The sequence below is a fragment of the Vanellus vanellus genome (assembly GCF_965231255.1).
Source record: "Vanellus vanellus genome assembly, chromosome: 25".
NCBI lineage: Eukaryota > Metazoa > Chordata > Aves > Charadriiformes > Charadriidae > Vanellus > Vanellus vanellus.
In genome coordinates, this window is record NC_138930.1 from 1,574,252 (window position 1) to 1,592,936 (window position 18,685).

The following is an 18,685-nucleotide window of genomic DNA, read 5'->3' on the forward strand; positions in this document are numbered from 1 at the left end:
TCTAGTTTTCTGTTCAACTTTACATACGCATTCGAAAATTAGGAAGAACTTCAGTTATGAGGTCCTTGTTTTAATCTCTGCTACATACAAAAGATACTGAAAAGCAAAAACTATTAAATAATTTAATATACAAGTGTAGTTAAAAAGCACTGTACATTGTAACAAATGTACATTGAATTTCAGAGATAGAAAAATCACCGAGTTATTTTCAAATTTACATGATTTTTTTTTTTTTTTAAATTCTGTGATGGGAAGAGGACTCTGGAACCGGAGCAGAGTTCTGAACGCGGCGGGGCCGTTGGGGGAGCGCGGCCGAGCGCTGTTCTGCACAAAGGAAAAGCCCAGGTGAAGCTGGCTCGTCACAGACGGGGAAATCCCAGCTTGTAACGTCAGGAGGAACAAGTTCAGCTACCACATTTAGCAAATGGTTCCTGTTAAAACCTGGGCACGCTTAGATCAGAAGCAAGCAGGCAGCCTTTCCCTCAAGTACTTCCTTCCCTCCTGAGAACAGACCGGCACGGGGATTTAAGACTACAAAGCAGCCTGCTTCGCACACAAGCACCGACAACGAGAAGCCACGAAACTGCCACTGCAAATCGCTCCCCGTAAACACAATCTTCAGCTCTGCGGGTCCCTGAGCTGGAAGATGAGGTCAGGAGATGCAGCTCCCTGAACGGGCACTGGTGGACATCTCGCTCGCTGCAAAATTCTTTTCTTAAACTTGGCCCAAAACACAGCTCTCCAGAGTTGGGATTTTTTAGTATTGTCTTACAGAAGCAGCAGTTTTTTGGTCAATGTTTAAAGCAATTTAGTCCGGTTGCCATGGGCATGTAATCAGTTAAATAACAGCCTCAGATTGGATGAAAAAAGACAAAAAAGAGAGTGCCTGGATTACCTGAATAGGACTCTGGCAGACCCTAACGAACATCTTTTTCAGTGACCAGTCCCCTCCTCAGCTGCTCAGAGCACCGTCAAGAAAACGGCCATTGCATTTAGGTGCTTAAAAACAGGTACTGAGTTCTTGCAACTCAGTGATTTATGGAGGGAACAGCCAAAGAGAGATACGGCTTCCTATGCACACACACCAAAAAAAAAAAAAAAAAAAAAAAAAAATAGGGAAAGACTTAAAAATAGCCCATGGGGTATCAATATTCCCAAGGCAGGATTTACCTGATCATTCCTGATCAAAATCCAAGCACGTGACAGCCGCTGAGCCCGTGAAGTTGTTCTGTCCCCAAGAGATGCCCGTGGCACAGCCCGGCTGTCCCAGAGCAGCAGCGCAGCGAGCGTGTCCCACCTCCTCTTGCCGGTGCCACGTAGCAGCGCTGGCACGGAGACGGGCTCCTGCCCCCGGTGCTGCGAGCCCGGCAGCTTCCATGGGAATGCGGCAGCAGGCCAGCCGTCGGCTCTGCGACTCAAAGCCTTTGAGGGGACAGGAGACCGCGAGAGCCGGGTGGCAGAGACACAGCACACGATCTCCAGCAGCAAGCGATGCAGAACAGGGTCCATCTGTGTGGATTCTCTCTGTGTTTGGTACCTCCAAATACCCTGTACACTAATGCACAAATTTCTTTCCTTTTTTTTTTTTTAGTTCTCAGGTAGACTTTAAACACTGAATTCTTCTCTTGCAGACCCAGCAATCACACTCTCTCCCTATATCAATACTGAGGTCATGTTTTCCCTGTCAGAGATTTCACAAGGCCTAAAATATACATGGTTTCTGCAAGAGTAAATGTCCGAGAACAGGATCTACGTGGGCATCGCGTGTCCAGTAGAGAAAACATAAAATTCTATTTTGGCAATTGGACAAGCCCTTGTCCCCTTAATATCATTCAGGGGTAAAAATTGAGGGGTTTGAATTACAAAAAGCAAGTGTCTCTGTGAGCTGTTGCTAGCCAGGGGACAAACTGAAAAAGAATGACCATGAGAGAGATTTCACAGTACTCCTACAATAAGAGTTCTAAAGGTTTAAGGGGGTCAAATATTTCCTCTAAAATATTCTCTTCCTCCCTCAGAAAAAGAAGCAATCACAGAAAGCCCTACACAAGTTGATTTTTCTGGCTGATTCCTTTTCCCTCCCCCTTTTAAGTTGGGAGATAAATATGCAGAGCTACCGAGAGAGAAAAACACCTTTATTCAACCCCATGAACCTCGCAAGCTTTACATGGCACTACGACGGACTGGCACGGATCCTTGCTATAAAGCTGCTGACGCTTCCTGGAATTAACAACTCCCATACTGTTTTGTGCAGAACAACTTTGGGCCTCGTCTCTCCTGTTCCGAGACAGCTGCAGAGGCACAGGCAAATGCAGTGAGAATTCACAGCTGAAGAGTTCAAAAAACTGAGACAGAACAGGAAAGCTGACACAGAAAAAGTTTGGAAACTTTGCCAAGGGCAAGACTATAGTTTAGTTTTTATCATAAGCCTCTGGCTTATATTGGCTCTGGGTTTTAACCACCTAGTTTAACTCTGACTTCAATCACTTGTTAAAAAAAAAAAAAAAAAATCATTAAGGCACAGATGCTGCCTTCCCTTGGTGAGGCTGCAGTAAAGATGCAAAACGCTGTTTCCCAGTTGCTTGGCCACAGAGGGACCAGAGAGGAGGACGAGAAATTTCCTCCTTCCCTACAAATCACGGCAAAGTAGCAGAGATGGAGAGAGCTGAAGTTCTGCCTTACCCTGTGCGGGACCGGACATCAGCGCAGGAGATAGAAGGAAGAGCCTCATAGGGACGAAGCAGAGGCACATTGTCACACACTCATGGATCTGGGACACAGAACCCGCTCCTCTGACAACAGCGCACGTCTGCTCCGCTCAGCCTGGAGGCCACCCCGAGGACACTAACGCAGCCCCTGGCTGCAAACACCCTGCCCGTCAGAACTCGGATCTCACCGATCTCATCCTTACCTTCACTGCAAGGCTACAAACAGCACTGGCAACGACTTGCAGACAACGAGAAGGAAAGAATATTACCTCAGAAACTAAATTTAGAACTTTAGGGCACCCTACGATCAATCATGACTTAATCCAATTATTCCCAGGTGTGGAAGGGTGCAGAAAGCATTAAAACTGGCATGCATCGTACTTCAGGGAAGGCTTAAGTATTTAGAATACAATTGGTATTCAAAACTGTGAGAGTCCTCTTCGTTTCCTGTGAGAGTTTTTAAAAAGTAGGTATCTAAGAATTTAAGGAACAAGCGTCCTTTGGACTAAACCTTAATTCTCAGTAAGAGGAAAGCAGATTAAAACCAGCAGGTATATACACACTAGCTGTATATTCACACACATGTAAAAGCAGCTTAAAATGCCCTTCTCACTTTGCAAGTCTATGAAATGTACGTTGTCTTTATGCAATCTGTTTCCTACAAGGCCCTCACTAGAAGAGGAATTTGCTGCCTTTTCTTTGAAGAAAAGATTTTGCATGAATTTTTTCTCCTTTTTTGGCATTTTTTTTTTTTTCTTTTCAAACACACTGTCCTGATAGTTATTCTGTTTCACAGGAGACTGGCCAGGCTGGTGGTGGGTCCGTTCTGTGCCTGGAACTGTACAGGAGGTGGTCCATCTGTCCACTGAAAGATAACAAACAGCATGAAAATCCTACAGCTGCTGCCCGGGGAGGGGAGGAACGGCGGCGAGGCCAGAGGAAGGAGCTCGCCGTGCAGACGTTCGCTTCCTCCTGATGAAATCTTTAATTATCTCAAGAAGTTGCGTATCAGGTTTGACTTTGTTTTACATGCGTGGAGCTCCTGTCCCTTGAATTTCTTTGGAACTGCAGCCACTCCACATGCCCGTCATTCCAAACCTAGCTGACTCCCGCGCTGCATCCGGGGTGAATGGCAATTGAGTGAAAGCATTTCCTTCTCTCTCAGGTAAGCTTCTCACCCTCCAAACACGGGAAGCCCATGGCTCCCACAAACGAGGGGTTTAACTTTACATGTGTTTGAGCCCATTACACACCGCAGCCGTAGTGTTCCCAGAGCAAGTAAAGCCTCTGGGTCTCACCCATTTCATTACTAAAAATATTTTCCTCTTACATGAGTCAAAATCTTCTAAAACGTGCAGATTTAATATCTGCTTCTTAATCCTCTCCCCCCTCCATATTTTTTAATCCATCATAGATTACGCAGAAGCCAGCGATAGCGAGCAAAGACAGGGGCGGTGGGAGCACTGGCCCACGGTCTGCGCTGACGGATGGTGATGGGCACCTGGCTGTGGGAGTCTCAACACGGGCTGCATCGCAGACACTCTCATTCTCACAAGTCTCAGGATCCCTTTGGGAGTAAAGCTTCCCATTGGCCTTTTCTACCCCCCAAAAGGGAATGTTGGGAAAGAGATGTCAAATCCCTCACATCTCATATTCCCATTTGGACATTACTTCAGTCCAGAACATTAAATTATCTTATGCCGTTGCCGAGTTGCAGCTAACAAAACCATTCTGTATTTTTAAAACAGTGTTAAAATTGTTTCCGATAGGAAGCACATCAATATTTGAAGCCCAGAGGAAGTTGCACCTTAAGGCAACGGCTACGCAGACATCAACTGGCATATTAACTGGCAATTCAGATTTATAGATAAGTGAAAAAAACCCTTAGGAATGCTAAAGTATTGCTAGAAACTGTACTTGTAGCGGTGTACAACAAAGCATTCCCCAGAACAAAGCAGACTGGATGACCTAAAGATTGAAATTGAAGCTTGAGAACATGGTAAGGTTCTTTCAAAACTAATAGCCGTCACCAAAATGAAGTGGCTACCTCCTACAAAAAACATTTAAAACGCATAAGTTCTGGTGTACCAAGAAAACACTTCTAAGAAATGAAGATGATGCTCACCAAATAAACTTTTATAAAGTGAATTAATTGACTGAGTCACACTTCCTTTTCCTGTTTCAGCCCAGTTTAAATACTAGGAAGTAGACTGAATTTTATCAACTTACTGAGAAGTGTGCTCAGCAGCTGAAAGGAATAGGAAAGGGTAAAAAAGTTGTTGTGCCTCAAAAAATGCTCATAACTGCAAGATGAAGATTGCTTACCGTGATTAGATTGTGTTCTGGAAGACTGCATGCTTCAATGTGGTCCTGGAGGAGCTGCTGTGAGAAGTTTTGATGCATCTGTGCTGCCTCGTGTGCATCCATGGCGTTGCCACAGGCTTTGTTCAGGTCTGAAAGACAAGAGTGTGGTGTGCTCGCCAAGAAACACTCCATGTATTGTTTTCAACTGACCAGCTCTCTTATCCAAAAAAACTGTTCCCTATATTTGACGAATCCCTATATTTTACGACTGCATCATTTTAACAGCCACCATACCAAAGTCACATCACTTCTGAGTGAAAAAATCTCTAAGAGAAGTGGGGCACGTGGGGAACCTGAAGCCTTCTCTTTTCCAATAGTATTGGCAGAGCACATTGCAGGATTTGTTGTCGTTTTAGCTTCCAACTATTAAAAAATAACATTACAGGTGCTCTAGAAGGGGGACACAAACACCTCACTCCAATAAAAGCCCCTGTGCGGTTTGCGTTGAGATTTTGAGTTTCCAGCACCATCTAGTGGGAACAGGAAAGACCCACACGTTTCTCACTGCGGCTCCACAGCTCAGCAGCGCGGGTTTCTGAGATCAAGCAACTTTTTTGGGGGGGTGAATCCTTGCTTTTGGGGGACTACAGAAGCCTGCTGCTTTGTACACACCACGAGCTGATCGTAGTGTCTTGTCTTCTGTGGGGTTTACTCACAGGTATTGGCTCAATCAGATTTAAGACTGGAAACCTACCAAGAATCACACAATTTCAGCTATAAATCATAAGCAGCACAGCGCGGCAGGGGCTGAGACACTGCCCCTCCTGTCGATGAACATGCGGTTGTGTTTTGTTATTCCTCATCAAGCACCTTTTCTTCAAGAGTATGTAATTAGTTCTATAGAGGAAACTCTTAGGAAAATCAAAGCAGAACGGAAACTGCCTCTCGCTGTTCCCAGGCTACTGGATACGACCGGAGGCAACAGCAGCTGAGCACAGGGTGGTGTTTCATCTACAGTGGATTCATCATTGTACTATCGGCATGTTTTGTACGTGAACTACCACTTGGAAATGAATAAGAAAAAGTCTTTCAATTGCCTGGAAGCGCTTTTGTAGCAAAGGCAACAGCAAAGCAGAAAATAAGCCTGGCCCACAGTGCTCAACGCAGAGCACCACGCTTATAGTAAACATGACAATTTAATATAAATTGAAGCTGTGGGGTAAGTTCTTGGAAGAAAGGGTAGAGTTACTGCTTTATTTTCTAGTGAGAGCAAATCAATTGCAGCATTAATGTTGATGGTCTGCCAAGAAGCTAGTCAATATTTGAACAAAGCATCCTGGGGCCTGTGCAAGTCAGATTAAACAATATTTACGTATGGAGTGATATAATTAAAGCCCATACACAGAAGAAAAGCCTAAGTGAAACTTAATCAAATGCTTACTACAATTGGAACTGCAGTCAAAGAAAAGCAGAGCAGCAGCAGAATAGATGCTACACGGGTGTGAACCGGAGCCCTTTCCAAACCGTCACCGGTTCAGCTGGTTATATCATAAACTGCCGTCCCGCCACGGCAGCAGAAACCCGACTGCTGCCTCACACCTCTCACACGGGGATGCCAAAGCTCTACAGCGCCATGTCACCCTGGGTGCCTTACAGCCTCCACGCCCCCCCAAAAACCAACTGGAGCATTTGCCAGCAGCGCCAGGGCTGCAGATGAGTAACTGGAAGCACCATCTTGCACCTCTATTGGTATCTGGTAAGCCCAGGCAGTCTCTAGGCGACTGCTGGCATCGCCACACATCCCCACACTCATCCCCCAGTTAGCAGCAATGGGCTCTTTGCCGCTTTTTGTAAGTACAAGACCTTTTCCTAACTTACCTCTCAACAGAGCTGAAGACCACAGCTGCACAGACATGTCCGGTATCTTGCTTGCAAGCTGCATGGCTGGCACTACCATATTATTACTTTCCTGGTGAAGAGCAGATATCAACATAAAACAGATATTATTTTTTCTCCCCTTGCAAATACACATTACATAGAGATGCTAAATTTGCGATGAAAAATTTGTCTACTTTAATTGCTGCCATGTTCTAGCTAACGAGTGGAAATGCTTAATGGGACAATAACCCAAACACATAATCTAAAGCTGCCTAAAATTCTGCTCTGTCCTAGGAATTATGCTGTCTCTGTTGTGCAAGATAATAGAAATATTTCACACATTATGGCATACAGTGAGAATGAAGGAGCTTGTGCCCACAGTTCCTTCCAAAACAATTCAGTTGAATGATGTTATTTGTCCTTTATTCAGCTCCTTTTCTTCAAGTGATTTCAGGCATTATAGAAACACACACTTCTAGAACAGACTTCAAACACTACTACTTTGTTAAAGTGTTATTAAACATGCAAATTACAGCTACGGCATTATGTAAGTCAATAAGCTGCCAACTTTTAGTGGGATACCAATAAACAAGCATTCTTAAATCAGGACATTTTGTGAAATTAATCTTATTTTGCTTTGGCAAATGACAAGTCCAACATTTACACAGTAATACCAAATGAGACAGCAAAGGCTTACCCTGTGATTCCCTAACACGTAGAATATATGACCCAGGAGTACAAGAGAACACGCTGTTAATCGATTCAAGTCCTCTGCATTTGACATTTTCAGTGTCTCTCGCAAAAATCGCCTACCAAAAGAGCAAAAATAAAGTCTTTAAAAACTCTACTTTCCCTCCAGTATGTAAGAAACATCATTAAGAACCGAATAAATCCAACTGGCAAATATTAGCACTTAGGAATAAATGTGTGCTGCAGGTGACCTTAAACAAAGCACTCAATTCCCAAACCTCACTCTTTATTTAGCAAAAATGACTATAATAGAGGTCCACCTTTGAAAAGCTTCTGTTTCAGATGTGCCACTGCAGAACACTGCACAAATATTATTAGGAGCATTCGGAACTAAACAGATCCAAACCCAACAGCTTCCTGGTATTTTCCCCTAAGTAAAACAGAAGGCTGACTAAATCCTTGGGCAGAAGAGCTAGTGGGTTTGAAAGCAAGGCCCTGGGGGCTTCGTTTTTATCTTAAAAAGCTTGATTTAGTTTCTCCTGTTTTTCCCCCCTTCCAAGGGCACCGATTCGTACTCACTTTGCCTCGTTGTATCTTCCTTGAAAGAAGGAGAACAGCCCTCGGATGTAGAAAGCCGCTGCTCGAAGACAGTGAGAGCTACGGACAAAGCAAAGCATTGAACTCCAGGCACCGCGCAGTAGTTATGTGCATTACAGACAGATTTCTAGGAATTTGCCTCATAATCAAATCTCCAAACAAAACATTATATTTAATGCGCAGTCAGAACTTCTGCCTTGAAAAGAAGTTATTTTGTTTTCTTTGAAAAAAAGCCTGCTACAAATCCAGTATTACCGTCACCAATGCAACATCAGCACATAGATAGTTTCTGGAATTCTCACCTCACAGGAAAATTATGGTCTGGATTTATCCTTTCCAATAAGCTGTAAAGCTACAAAGTGGGAGGGAAAAAGACAGACAATCAGCATTTCTCACAAATAGAGGCTTACAGTACTGACAGCAAGTGTTTTTATAGGAAGTGCGCATCAGATCAAAACGGTGCAAGTCACCACCATAAACACACTCAAGTTTACTTGTGCTGGTGAAATCATAGCACAAACATTCCAATATTAGGAGTTTTCATGCCCATTTTGGTCCTAAAATCAAGTTTTATACAAAATATGTTTTCTCAGACTTTATAGAACTCCCTACACAGTGTTAGTATTTCCCCAGCAAACTTTTAGCTGTCACATCTAACCGAGCTGTTCAAGACCCAAATGAATGCTGCACATCAGATTTGCTTTTTAATTAAAAGCAGAAATCAACTAAGCAAGAAAAAGTCACTTTTTGTTATTACTTTTCTCTCTAAGCTTTCTAGCAAAGGACTGTGTGCTTGGCAAGAAACTTCATTTACAGCCTCATCACAAGAAACCTGCAAGCATGTCTCTGAAAAGTTACCACAGAGGGATCAAACACATCACCGAAAGAACGCGCACGCACGGCTGAATTTTCATATTAACAGTGCTTCAGGCACAGCACTGAAGCAAAAGGAACACACACGTGCACATACCTATTTCTGGATGTTTAGTTAAACCTTGCTAGGTTTTACGCAATCTAATAAAACCCCTAAACAGATGGAAACTGAAGCAAACAGGTTGAATGAGTCAAGAGGACAGAGTTAACCACACCCTTCCCACCGGGAAGCTTCCCCTCCCGGTGCTGTAGAGGATTCTTTGCATGATCCAAAATACTCTGACTCTGCTCTGGTGGTTTGCAGTGAGGCCAGCTGATACCACTGGTTCTTTACTGTTAATTGACACTACCCTCATTAAGGAGCTGCCTGGCTGCCAGACAAGGCACTGCTTTGCAAAAATGCTCAGAAAAAAAAAAAAAAAAAAAAAAGACTAATCCAAGCACAGCAGCTGAGAAAACTCGGACTTTTAGGACAGTTAGAAAGGAGATTACCTCTTGATGCCGGTTGCCTTCCCTGATGTACACACTGGCTAAGTTTGTCACGATAAATGCCCACAGTTCTTGATGTGTAGTGAGCTAAAATAAACAAGATAACAACAGCACAGTCAAGTACTTCAGCATCTAACACAGAATTTGCTCACCCCATATAAATCACAGAGGTGGTGTCTGATATTTTGCTATTAAATCCTCCTGACTTGAACTGTGATCAGCATAGGGGAAGAAAAAAAAAAAAAAAAAAAAAAAACTAGCGCAACTAACACAGATGATCTCCAAATTTCCCTTCCGACCTCAACTGGCCAGTGACCCGAACAATTGCAACAAGCCCGTTTCCACATTGAACACCCACAGTACATGGTTTGGGAAAAATAATCTTACCCTCAGTGCTGTAGTAAATTGTGCTTCTGCATTGTCCATGCAGTTAACAGAAATGCAGTAGAGCCCCTGTAGAAGACATGGTATTTCTAAGGTAACGCATAATGCAATTATCACAAGGCGAGAGTGCAAAGAAAGGCATGCACAACCCACAGAATCTCAGGACATTCGTAGGAAAAAAGGTAACCAAGTCGTAGTTTTGCTTGGCTCTGGGAAAAATAAGCAATTTCTACACAAAGTCCTTCAAAATAATACACACCTGTAAAAAACGCCTCATTTATCTACCCCCCCCATTAATTTATTGTAATACTCAAATAGCAATGCTGCATAAATTCTGCCCCTCACGTGGTTCCCACAACACACCGTCTCAAACGTGCGCAGTAAAAAATCTCGTATGTTTACCTTGCATACTATCGTTCTACACATCACTTATTTTGAAAAGGGATTTAAGCCTTTGACGGCCTTGAATAACCCTGGGTGCGAGTCCCCCCAGCAGGGCTGGCAATCGATAACGCGGACCCCATCAGTCAGCAGGAAATCTTGCTCTCCACTTTACTACATTCTCATCGGTTACTGGTGACCGATCAGTACGAGCCCTGGGCAGGGTCTCCCAAAGAGTCAAAAGTTTGCTGCTAATCACAGACACTTACTAATAGCGTGTGCAGCTGGGCAGCGTGATTGGAAAACAGTCTGGGAGACTGCTGGCAGAGCTGGCAGACTTGTGAAATCTGTTCGGAAAAAAAAAAAAAAAAAAGTATTTTAAGATATTTTTTCTCCATTTCAATTTATGCTCCAAATCTATCTACTTGCATCATCTGCATCATTCAGTACGTTTCAGTGATTGGTTCAAGAATCTGAAGTCACACTCCAAGGTAAAAGCGGAGGCTGGACTTGCTTCAAGCCAAGATACACACACTGCTCCACACACACTCCTCCCACACCACACACTCAAACTGGTTTTGAATTATTTGCTTTGCAGCAGCTCCACCATATGGTGGCACCACCTGCAAACCAAGTCACAGATCTCTTCTGACACGCTCAGAATTTGAGTTGGCACGCAACAGAAAAGCTGGAACCAAAATCTTCCACAGGTTTTGTGCCTGGGATGAGTTTTATGAGCCAGAACCAATGACTATTCTTTTAGCAGGCTAAATTTCCCCCCGCTCCCCGAGTACATTCATGAGAAGGCTGACAGAAGAGGTTGAGATGATACAGCAGCATCTCCTATAAATAAGGGATGGATGAACAGGAATTAAAAGTGACTGTGAGGACAGAAAAAAAGCACAGTTCTTCCTTGCATCAGAGAACACCATTGCCCTCTTCCTTCCCCCCAAACTGTGTAAGAGGAGGAAAGGACAGAAAGGCAGGAAACCTTAAAAACAGAGAAACACTTGGACAAGCCAGAAATGCTAACAGGAAGAGTTAAGAGCCACTCTCAGTCATGAATCTGAGGGAAAGGGAAAAGACACCAGAGTCAGACTGCAAAGGATCCTCAGGGAGGTGTCAGCTGTAGCCACTGATCAACTATTGCTGACTCCAAAGTGTTTTTAAACAAAATATTTAAGAGGAGCCTAATTCCACAGCTTCAGAGTTGCAGTTGAGCAGTGTCAGGCCTGACCATATCTGTTAGTTCCAGCCGTCAGCACTGCTGGAATCCCCATCTCAGCCCGAGTATCTTCCTCAAAACTAAAACTCCCGTATTATAAGAGTTATGACTGCATACATCCACAACTAGGGAAACCATGAAACCCCATTTTTACCTCCTGCAGAGCTGTAGCTTTGTGTCCCGTGACAAGCCGACACATGATAATGTGTTCCAACAAAATAACTTGGAAAGATGACAAGATGGGACTGCAGTCCAACACTGAAGAGGGAAAAGTAATTCAGCACGTGCAGTTATGACAATACAAACACCCCGACCCCACACCCTCCCCCACCCCTGGCCAGCTTCCTCAATTGCAGGTGGTTCAGTGACACTAATTACAAAGATTTGTTTGTGGAAATCTAGAGTGATGTCTTTGGCCGGACCACCTGGTGTCAGAAGAGTCAGCGTACTGCCCCGCTCCTCTTCCATATGCCACAGGAAGGATGGCACAAGTTTAAACAAACAAATAAAATAAATAAAAAAAAACCCACACCAAAAAAACCCTCCACCAAACCCACTGAACTATCAGGAGTAGGAGTCTGAGCACCAGTTAAAGAAAAACATGCTCATTTTAGAGAATCAAAAGCTTGGAAAACCAAACACATGGACAAACAGAAAGGCAGCACGAAAATGCATGGATTTACAGCCAAATTTACTGAGTTACAATAAAAAAAAACACCACACCAAAATTTGATTTCTGTATTCAAAATAACTATCCAGTCTTAAAACACAGCAAAATTCTTAGCTGCAGCAGAAACAGACTGACAGCAGGCTGTCCCCGTGAGCCAAATAAGGCTGCTGTGGCTTTGGTTTGTATTATTAATTTAAATTAGCAACAAGTAATGGAACCTTGCAGCATAAGCTAAATGATAATAATCCTTATGCTTACTTTTTAACTTCTCTAGCTGCATGAGTGCTTTGTCTGTGTACTTCTGAGCCTTCTCCAGGTATCCTGCTTGCATGGAATGCATCACTGTCACCTGCCGGAGAACAAAGGCAATATTACAAAAAATTCCCTTTGCAAAGAGGAAAGGTGTGGGAGTTCACACAACTCCTCAGCTACCAGCTTTTTGAACTAACTTTTGACATCATTTAGGAGTATAATCATATTCAAGAAGTGGGGCAACTGGTTTCAGGAGTTTGAAGTCAAGATCGTCGCTCTTGTTGGTAAAAATAAGCCAACACAGCTCTACTTCGTATGAGTTCATCTGATTCTCTTTGGCTCAGATATTAATAAGTTACATTCCAGTTTCCAGATTTCTTGCACAGTCTCTTCAAACACTGACATCACCAAAAGCAATAGTCTCACAGATGCTGTGGCAGAATTAAACTGTCAGTGTAACGTAAAGCAGCATATGGGCCGCAGAATCTACCACTGCTGGCTCCAAGCAATTTTTAACCAATTCCTCATTAATTAGCAATATACGTTAAGTAAAAGAGAGCTCCTCACCAAGTAGACAAGCACACACATGTGTTCCTTGGGCAGCCAGTGAAAGAGATCAGCGGGGTTGCTGGGCAGAATTTCATCGTCGTGCAGGGTGGAGATGGTCTGGATGCACTGCTGAAGCTGTTTCAGGCACGGCTTCACACTTTTCACCTGCAAAAGATGATTCACATCAGACATAGCTGCTGCAGCCCAGATGCTTGAACATTTACTTAGTTGGGAAAACTTGCCAGGCAATAAGTAATCCCCACATTCAGGAAATTAGTTCATGCATAAATCGCAACACTAGCATGACAGAACACTGACTACTTTAGGCCCGTTCCAGGATTAACAACAATCAGCCCTTCATATTTGCATATATGACCAACAGACACTCAAAATGTTTTTCAAAATCATACACAAAGCCTGTTGTCTCCACCAACGTTACATAAAAGCAAGAGTGGCTGCCACGGTTATAAGCGTATCACAGTAAACCTTTCCTCAAGGAAGAAGAAATGAATGCAATTTCTTCACTCCTCATTTTATTTGCGATTAAAATCTATAGAAATTAAGCTTCATTAACAAAAAGCATGGCGCAGCAAAAAAAAAAAAAAAAAAAAAAAAACAAACAACCAAAAAACCCAATCACCTCAGTGTAATAATTCACTGCTTTTGAGGCAGTACTTGTTTTCCCCAGTTCTCACAACATGGGAACTATACGAAGCACAACTGGCACGTACCTGCCCAGCATCCAGGTAATGTGTGACCTGCAGAACTAAGAAGAACACGCGTAACGACTCTTTCTGGATGGGGTTTCCTTGCCAGTTTTCAACTATCTGCCCACAAAGAGTAAGGAGAGGGTGCACCTCCTGCAGCTTCCGTTCCATTAGAAGGAGCTGTAATTTAAAAGAAAAATCCACTATTTTTGTGCCAGTTTAAACACTCAGAGAACCACAGTAGAGCCCCAAATACATTGATCTATTTAAAACAAAAAAAGACTCATCAAAGGCATCTTACTGCCAGAGCACTGGCCTTTTCACACAACCAGATTTTTCATCCCTAATCACAAGGGCTCCAGTGACAATTTGCAGCTATCGTTTTTCCTTCCAGGAATTTATTTGTCATAATTAATACAGGAGGAAAAAAGCCAAACTTATTCACAAGACTTTCACTAGAATCTTGCAGACCTAAGACTTATCCCAGATATATTTCAATACCGTGCTTGCTCACACAAACCAGAATGTATAAAGCACAGATAAGCATGCAAACTACCTTAAAACAAATACCCTACATTCAGACAAGTTACATTCTATTGCTCTGTAACTTGCATTATACAAGTTAAACACGGAACTAGTTTATTTTGAAAGTATATCCAACTTACCATCCCCTTGCTTAGCAGAAACAGTGCTCTGAAACGAAACAAAACAATGCCGTACTCAGAAAAGTCACTCAAACCACAACTGTATATAAAAACCCTCGGGGGGGGAAAAAAAAAAAAAAAAAAAAAAAAAGTCTGCCATTGTCCCCCTCAAAGACAACAGTCAAAAGAGTGTTAAGGAACCTGCCACAGCACAAAGCACATTTAAAAGCTAGATGCAACAGTTCAATTTCAGCCCCAGGAATCCAACCCCCAGCCTCTGGGGTCTGTGTCCAAGCTTTGGACAGTTCCCAGTACAACAGTTTCTAAGGCCAAACTAGGCTACTGGGAAAACTTGCTGATAAAGACGACAAACAAAGTTCAGGTTGAAAAAAGACTCTCCAGAGTATTAGTGGACATTACTGGTTTTAACAGAAAACAGAAAGAGCCAGAGAAACTCTCAGATCTAAGAGAACACTCAGGAATACCGGTTTGCCTTTAAAACCCATGTAGCAATCACAATCATAAAACCAGAATCTCTCTCAATAAAACACAGAGGAAACCAAAATATTTACTGTGCGAAGTGAAAAAAGTCCTGGGAACTCACCTGGTGTACTCTGATCCTACCACCCTGGCATATTCTGCTCCAACTCCAAGAAGGTCACATGCAGATACTAAGTCTTTTTCAAGTGTATGTAGTTGCTGAAATTAAAAAAAGACCATAAGACATCAGCATTTTCTTTGTGAACCTAATTAGCAATTTTCCTGCACTTTACACATGACAAGTGCTAAACTGCTACTTGTTAAATGTATCATCTGATTTTAGACGCATTTTCCAGGAACACCTGGCATTCTCAAAAAAAAAAAAAGCCTGTAACATTTCAAAGAAAATGCCTCAGCCCAGTTTCATACCACGCAAAGCTGTCATAATTCATTAACATCATGTGCAGATCAGATCCCAACAGCTCCAGAGTAACTACAGACCGTTACATTGGAGTAACTGGAACAACAGAGTGTGTTTTCCAGCAAGAAGAGCATAGAAAGTCTGCAAGGTATGTTTCAGGTGATGGGGAGAGGTTGATGCAGCTGCCAGAGCACCTCTCGCTCCCTCCCACTGCCGACTTTTGTACCTTCTCCAAACTCAGGTAGAAAGCCACACAGTTATAGAAGAAGAGGCACCAAGGCAATGAGACACAGAGGCCTCTGTGGTCAAGCAAAAGCCAGAGAGGAAATACCACACAGAAGAGAAATCAGCAAAGAATGTCAAGCTCCGAGGAAGGATCCTATTCAGAGGGAGGCACCGAGAAAAACGCTTAAGCTTCTTCTGAGTACTGAGGCCTTAACTCATTGCAAAGTAAACATTTGTCCTTTAATCGATAGGAAAGTAAGGCTCTCCACAATTCACTGTTCCTAAACTACACAGAAGGAGCTTGGCAGTTCCTTTTAAAGGAAGTTGGTCTGCTTGTTTAAGCTCATCAGGATGGGAAAAAGACAAGTACAGGTGACTATTAAGACAGTCTTCAGAGATAAAATTGCTTCTTAACTAGCTCTCTGCTGCAGACTACCTGTAAAGAGCAATTAACTCCCTCAACTCTCGAGTTAAACACCTCTAGGCTCTTTAGGAGAAATTCCCCTGGAAAAAACAGGGGGAGTCCTTCAGCAATAATCTGCTCTTCCCACACGGATGAGTTAACTCTTTGGATATGCTCCCCACCTAATGCATAGGATCACTCAAGAAAACCAGCACTTTGAGAGCAGTTCCACAGCTGAAGACCGTAACAAATGTTAAACACTGCAAATTCCAACATGCACGGGTTTATTCCCAGAAGCGAAGACGGTCTGACCTGTGCAGCTGAAGCCACACTTAGAGCATATTACAGAACAGGAAGAGTAACACTGCTTGGAGGCCTTTGCACCAGCTGCTTTTCCCATCCCCGTTCTGCTCTGTGTGCTAATTAGGTTGAAAATAATCAAACGAAGCTCCAATTCCAACAGGCTTTATAAGCACATTTGCCCTTACTGCTAGCCATAAGGTGTATTTTGTTTTGCTCTGTCTCTAAAGTTGTGTGTTACTAGAGCCCACAGAATGATCCTTGCTGCCTTCTTCCCTAGGAAGTGCGTCTCAATCCAATCCACAGTCTACCAATATATCACTATTTTATAGCATGAACTTTTCTTCTTTTGTCTCTCCATTAGAAGCAAGGGGGGGGGGGGGGGGAGGAGAAGCATGCAAGCTCTTTTTAAGAAGAATACAGATATTTTCTAGCCATTTTCCCCCAACCACAGTGCTACAGCAACACAACTATCAATATAAATCACTTACTGCAAGTTGAAAAAGCAATCTACAGTGCCAGTACGGAGTCTGCTGTGAAATCTGAATGGCTTTGCGTAACAGAGGTTTTGCTGTATCCACTGAATTCTGAAACAGAAACATGCACCCTAGTCAACATCAAAAACGGGCTACTGGCGACTACATCACTAAGAATAATAACTTTTAAACTAGTTGTATTCTGTGTCAACCCCCCATTAAAGTCTCATAGGTCAGGAACCTTGAAATATGAAAAGCAACAAACCCAAGTATTTAACAGCCAGGCCCACACACCTATATCTGACTCAAAGTCTGTTTAAAAGTATTAGCTATTTAACTCCTTTGACCGCTATTCCATTATCCACTTTTTTCTGCACATAAAAGAAAAGGCAAACATTTGCTTGAGAGAAAGTAAAGACTCATTAAAGCTTTTCCAGAGAAAAAGAATAAAAATAGCCTAGGAACATAACAAAAGCCCGAGGAAAGCCATCTACTTCCCTCACTCCCCCCGAATTAGCTTGTCTTTGTCTAAATGAGGGCTAAAGAAATACTTTGGCCAAGTAAACTTCCTTTGCTGTGGAAAACCTGCACTGCAATTCCAGCAGCAACTTTCACGATAAGACCAAAAGTCTTTCAGGCTTACACTTTAGTATTGTGTACTTACACTACAGCCGGCTTCTAAAAAATTCACAAATCCTAGTAATAATAGCGACATACAACTACGAGACCAAAGATGCTCAAGTTAAATGCAGCCCTACAGCCCCAGGACAACCGATAATTTCTGAAGCAGCCTCTGTGCACTCACCTCCTGACAATACAGCTCGGACAGGAGGCTGGCTGCCTCAAACTTAACGTCTTCAAACTGGGGAATCTAGCAGCATCAGAGTTAAGCAAATATTAAACACGGTCTGGAACACAGCAACAACCTGACATCCAAAAAACCCTTAACAGAACATAGGCGTTAAGAAAGCGGCCCACAACCGTGGAAGTAGATTAAAAATACCAGCTAAATCCCCATCCCCAGGCTCTCTCTGCCGAGGTGTTTTGCTCTCGGAGCCCTCGCCGTAGGAGCAAGCTGGCCGGGCAGCGACACTCCTCGCCCGGGCGGCCAGAAAAAGGATACTTGCTGGGATATCAACCACTGCAAGAGAAGACAGCGGGTTAGTCTGCGACCACCACAGGCCGGCCCCGCTGACAGGGCTCCCCCCGCGCTCACACACACACACACGCACACAACCACCCCCCCTCCCCGGGGCTCACCGCCTTCTCCAGGTGCCCGCGGGCCTGGTCGCCGTTGCGGGTGTGGTGGTAGAGGACGGAGCCGAGCTGGAGGTGGGTGCGGGCCTCCATGCGGGCCGGGGGCTTGCGGGGCAGCACGGCCTGCAGGCAGTGCACGCAGAGCCGCACCTTGGGCGGGCTGGACGTACGGAAGTGCTCGGCCAGGCCCAGCAGCGCCAGGTACCACGACTCCCCCCCGGCCGCGCCGCCGCCCGACCCCGACCCCGGTGCGGGCCCAGCGCCGCCGCCACCACCTCCTCCTCCGCCGGCCCCCCCGCCGCCTCCGCCGCCCGCCTCCCCGGAACCCGCCGCGCCACCCGCTGCCGGCTGCGACTGCTGCTGAGGCGGCGGTTGCTGCTGAGGGGCCGCGCCGGCCGCCGAGCCCGACGCGCCCGCCGCCACCGCCGCCATCTCAGGGCCGCCGCGACAACACGGGCGGGAGGGGAGGGGCGGGGGCGAGGAGCGGCGCGCGGGGGCCGACGGGATATGGAGTCCGCCCCGCCGCGGGCCGCAGGGAGGCGGCTGCGGCGCTGACGGGAAATGGCGGGACGCGCGCGGCCTCATGGGAGTTGTAGTCCAAACGACCGCTGCCGCCGGGCCGCGACGGGAGGCCGGGGAAGGAGAGTGTCGGCGTCACCCCGCCCGGTAGCGAACCGGTTCAGCCCCCTGACCGGCCTCGCTGCCGCGGGAGGGAAGGGGGAGGGAGGCGAAGTCCCCGAAAGGACTACATCTCCCAGAGGCCTTTGCGGCAGAG

The 18,685-nt window shown here is 44.7% G+C and overlaps 1 protein-coding gene across 1 annotated transcript; it reads right to left on the bottom strand.

Annotated features, from left to right (window-relative positions):
* Positions 1 to 108: 108 nt before the first annotated feature.
* Positions 109 to 18,342, bottom strand: MAU2 (MAU2 sister chromatid cohesion factor; the record flags this gene model as incomplete). Its single annotated transcript, XM_082495242.1, has 19 exons — positions 109 to 3,570; positions 5,031 to 5,158; positions 6,888 to 6,978; positions 7,585 to 7,696; positions 8,157 to 8,234; positions 8,477 to 8,526; positions 9,540 to 9,623; positions 9,924 to 9,989; positions 10,571 to 10,648; positions 11,681 to 11,784; positions 12,455 to 12,545; positions 13,016 to 13,162; positions 13,729 to 13,884; positions 14,370 to 14,397; positions 14,953 to 15,047; positions 16,669 to 16,764; positions 17,459 to 17,524; positions 17,777 to 17,794; positions 17,914 to 18,342. 19 exons carry the CDS (start codon positions 18,340 to 18,342, stop codon positions 3,496 to 3,498), a joined length of 1,992 nt encoding a protein of 663 aa, XP_082351368.1. The 3' UTR covers positions 109 to 3,495.
* Between the last annotated feature and the right edge of the window lie 343 nt (positions 18,343 to 18,685).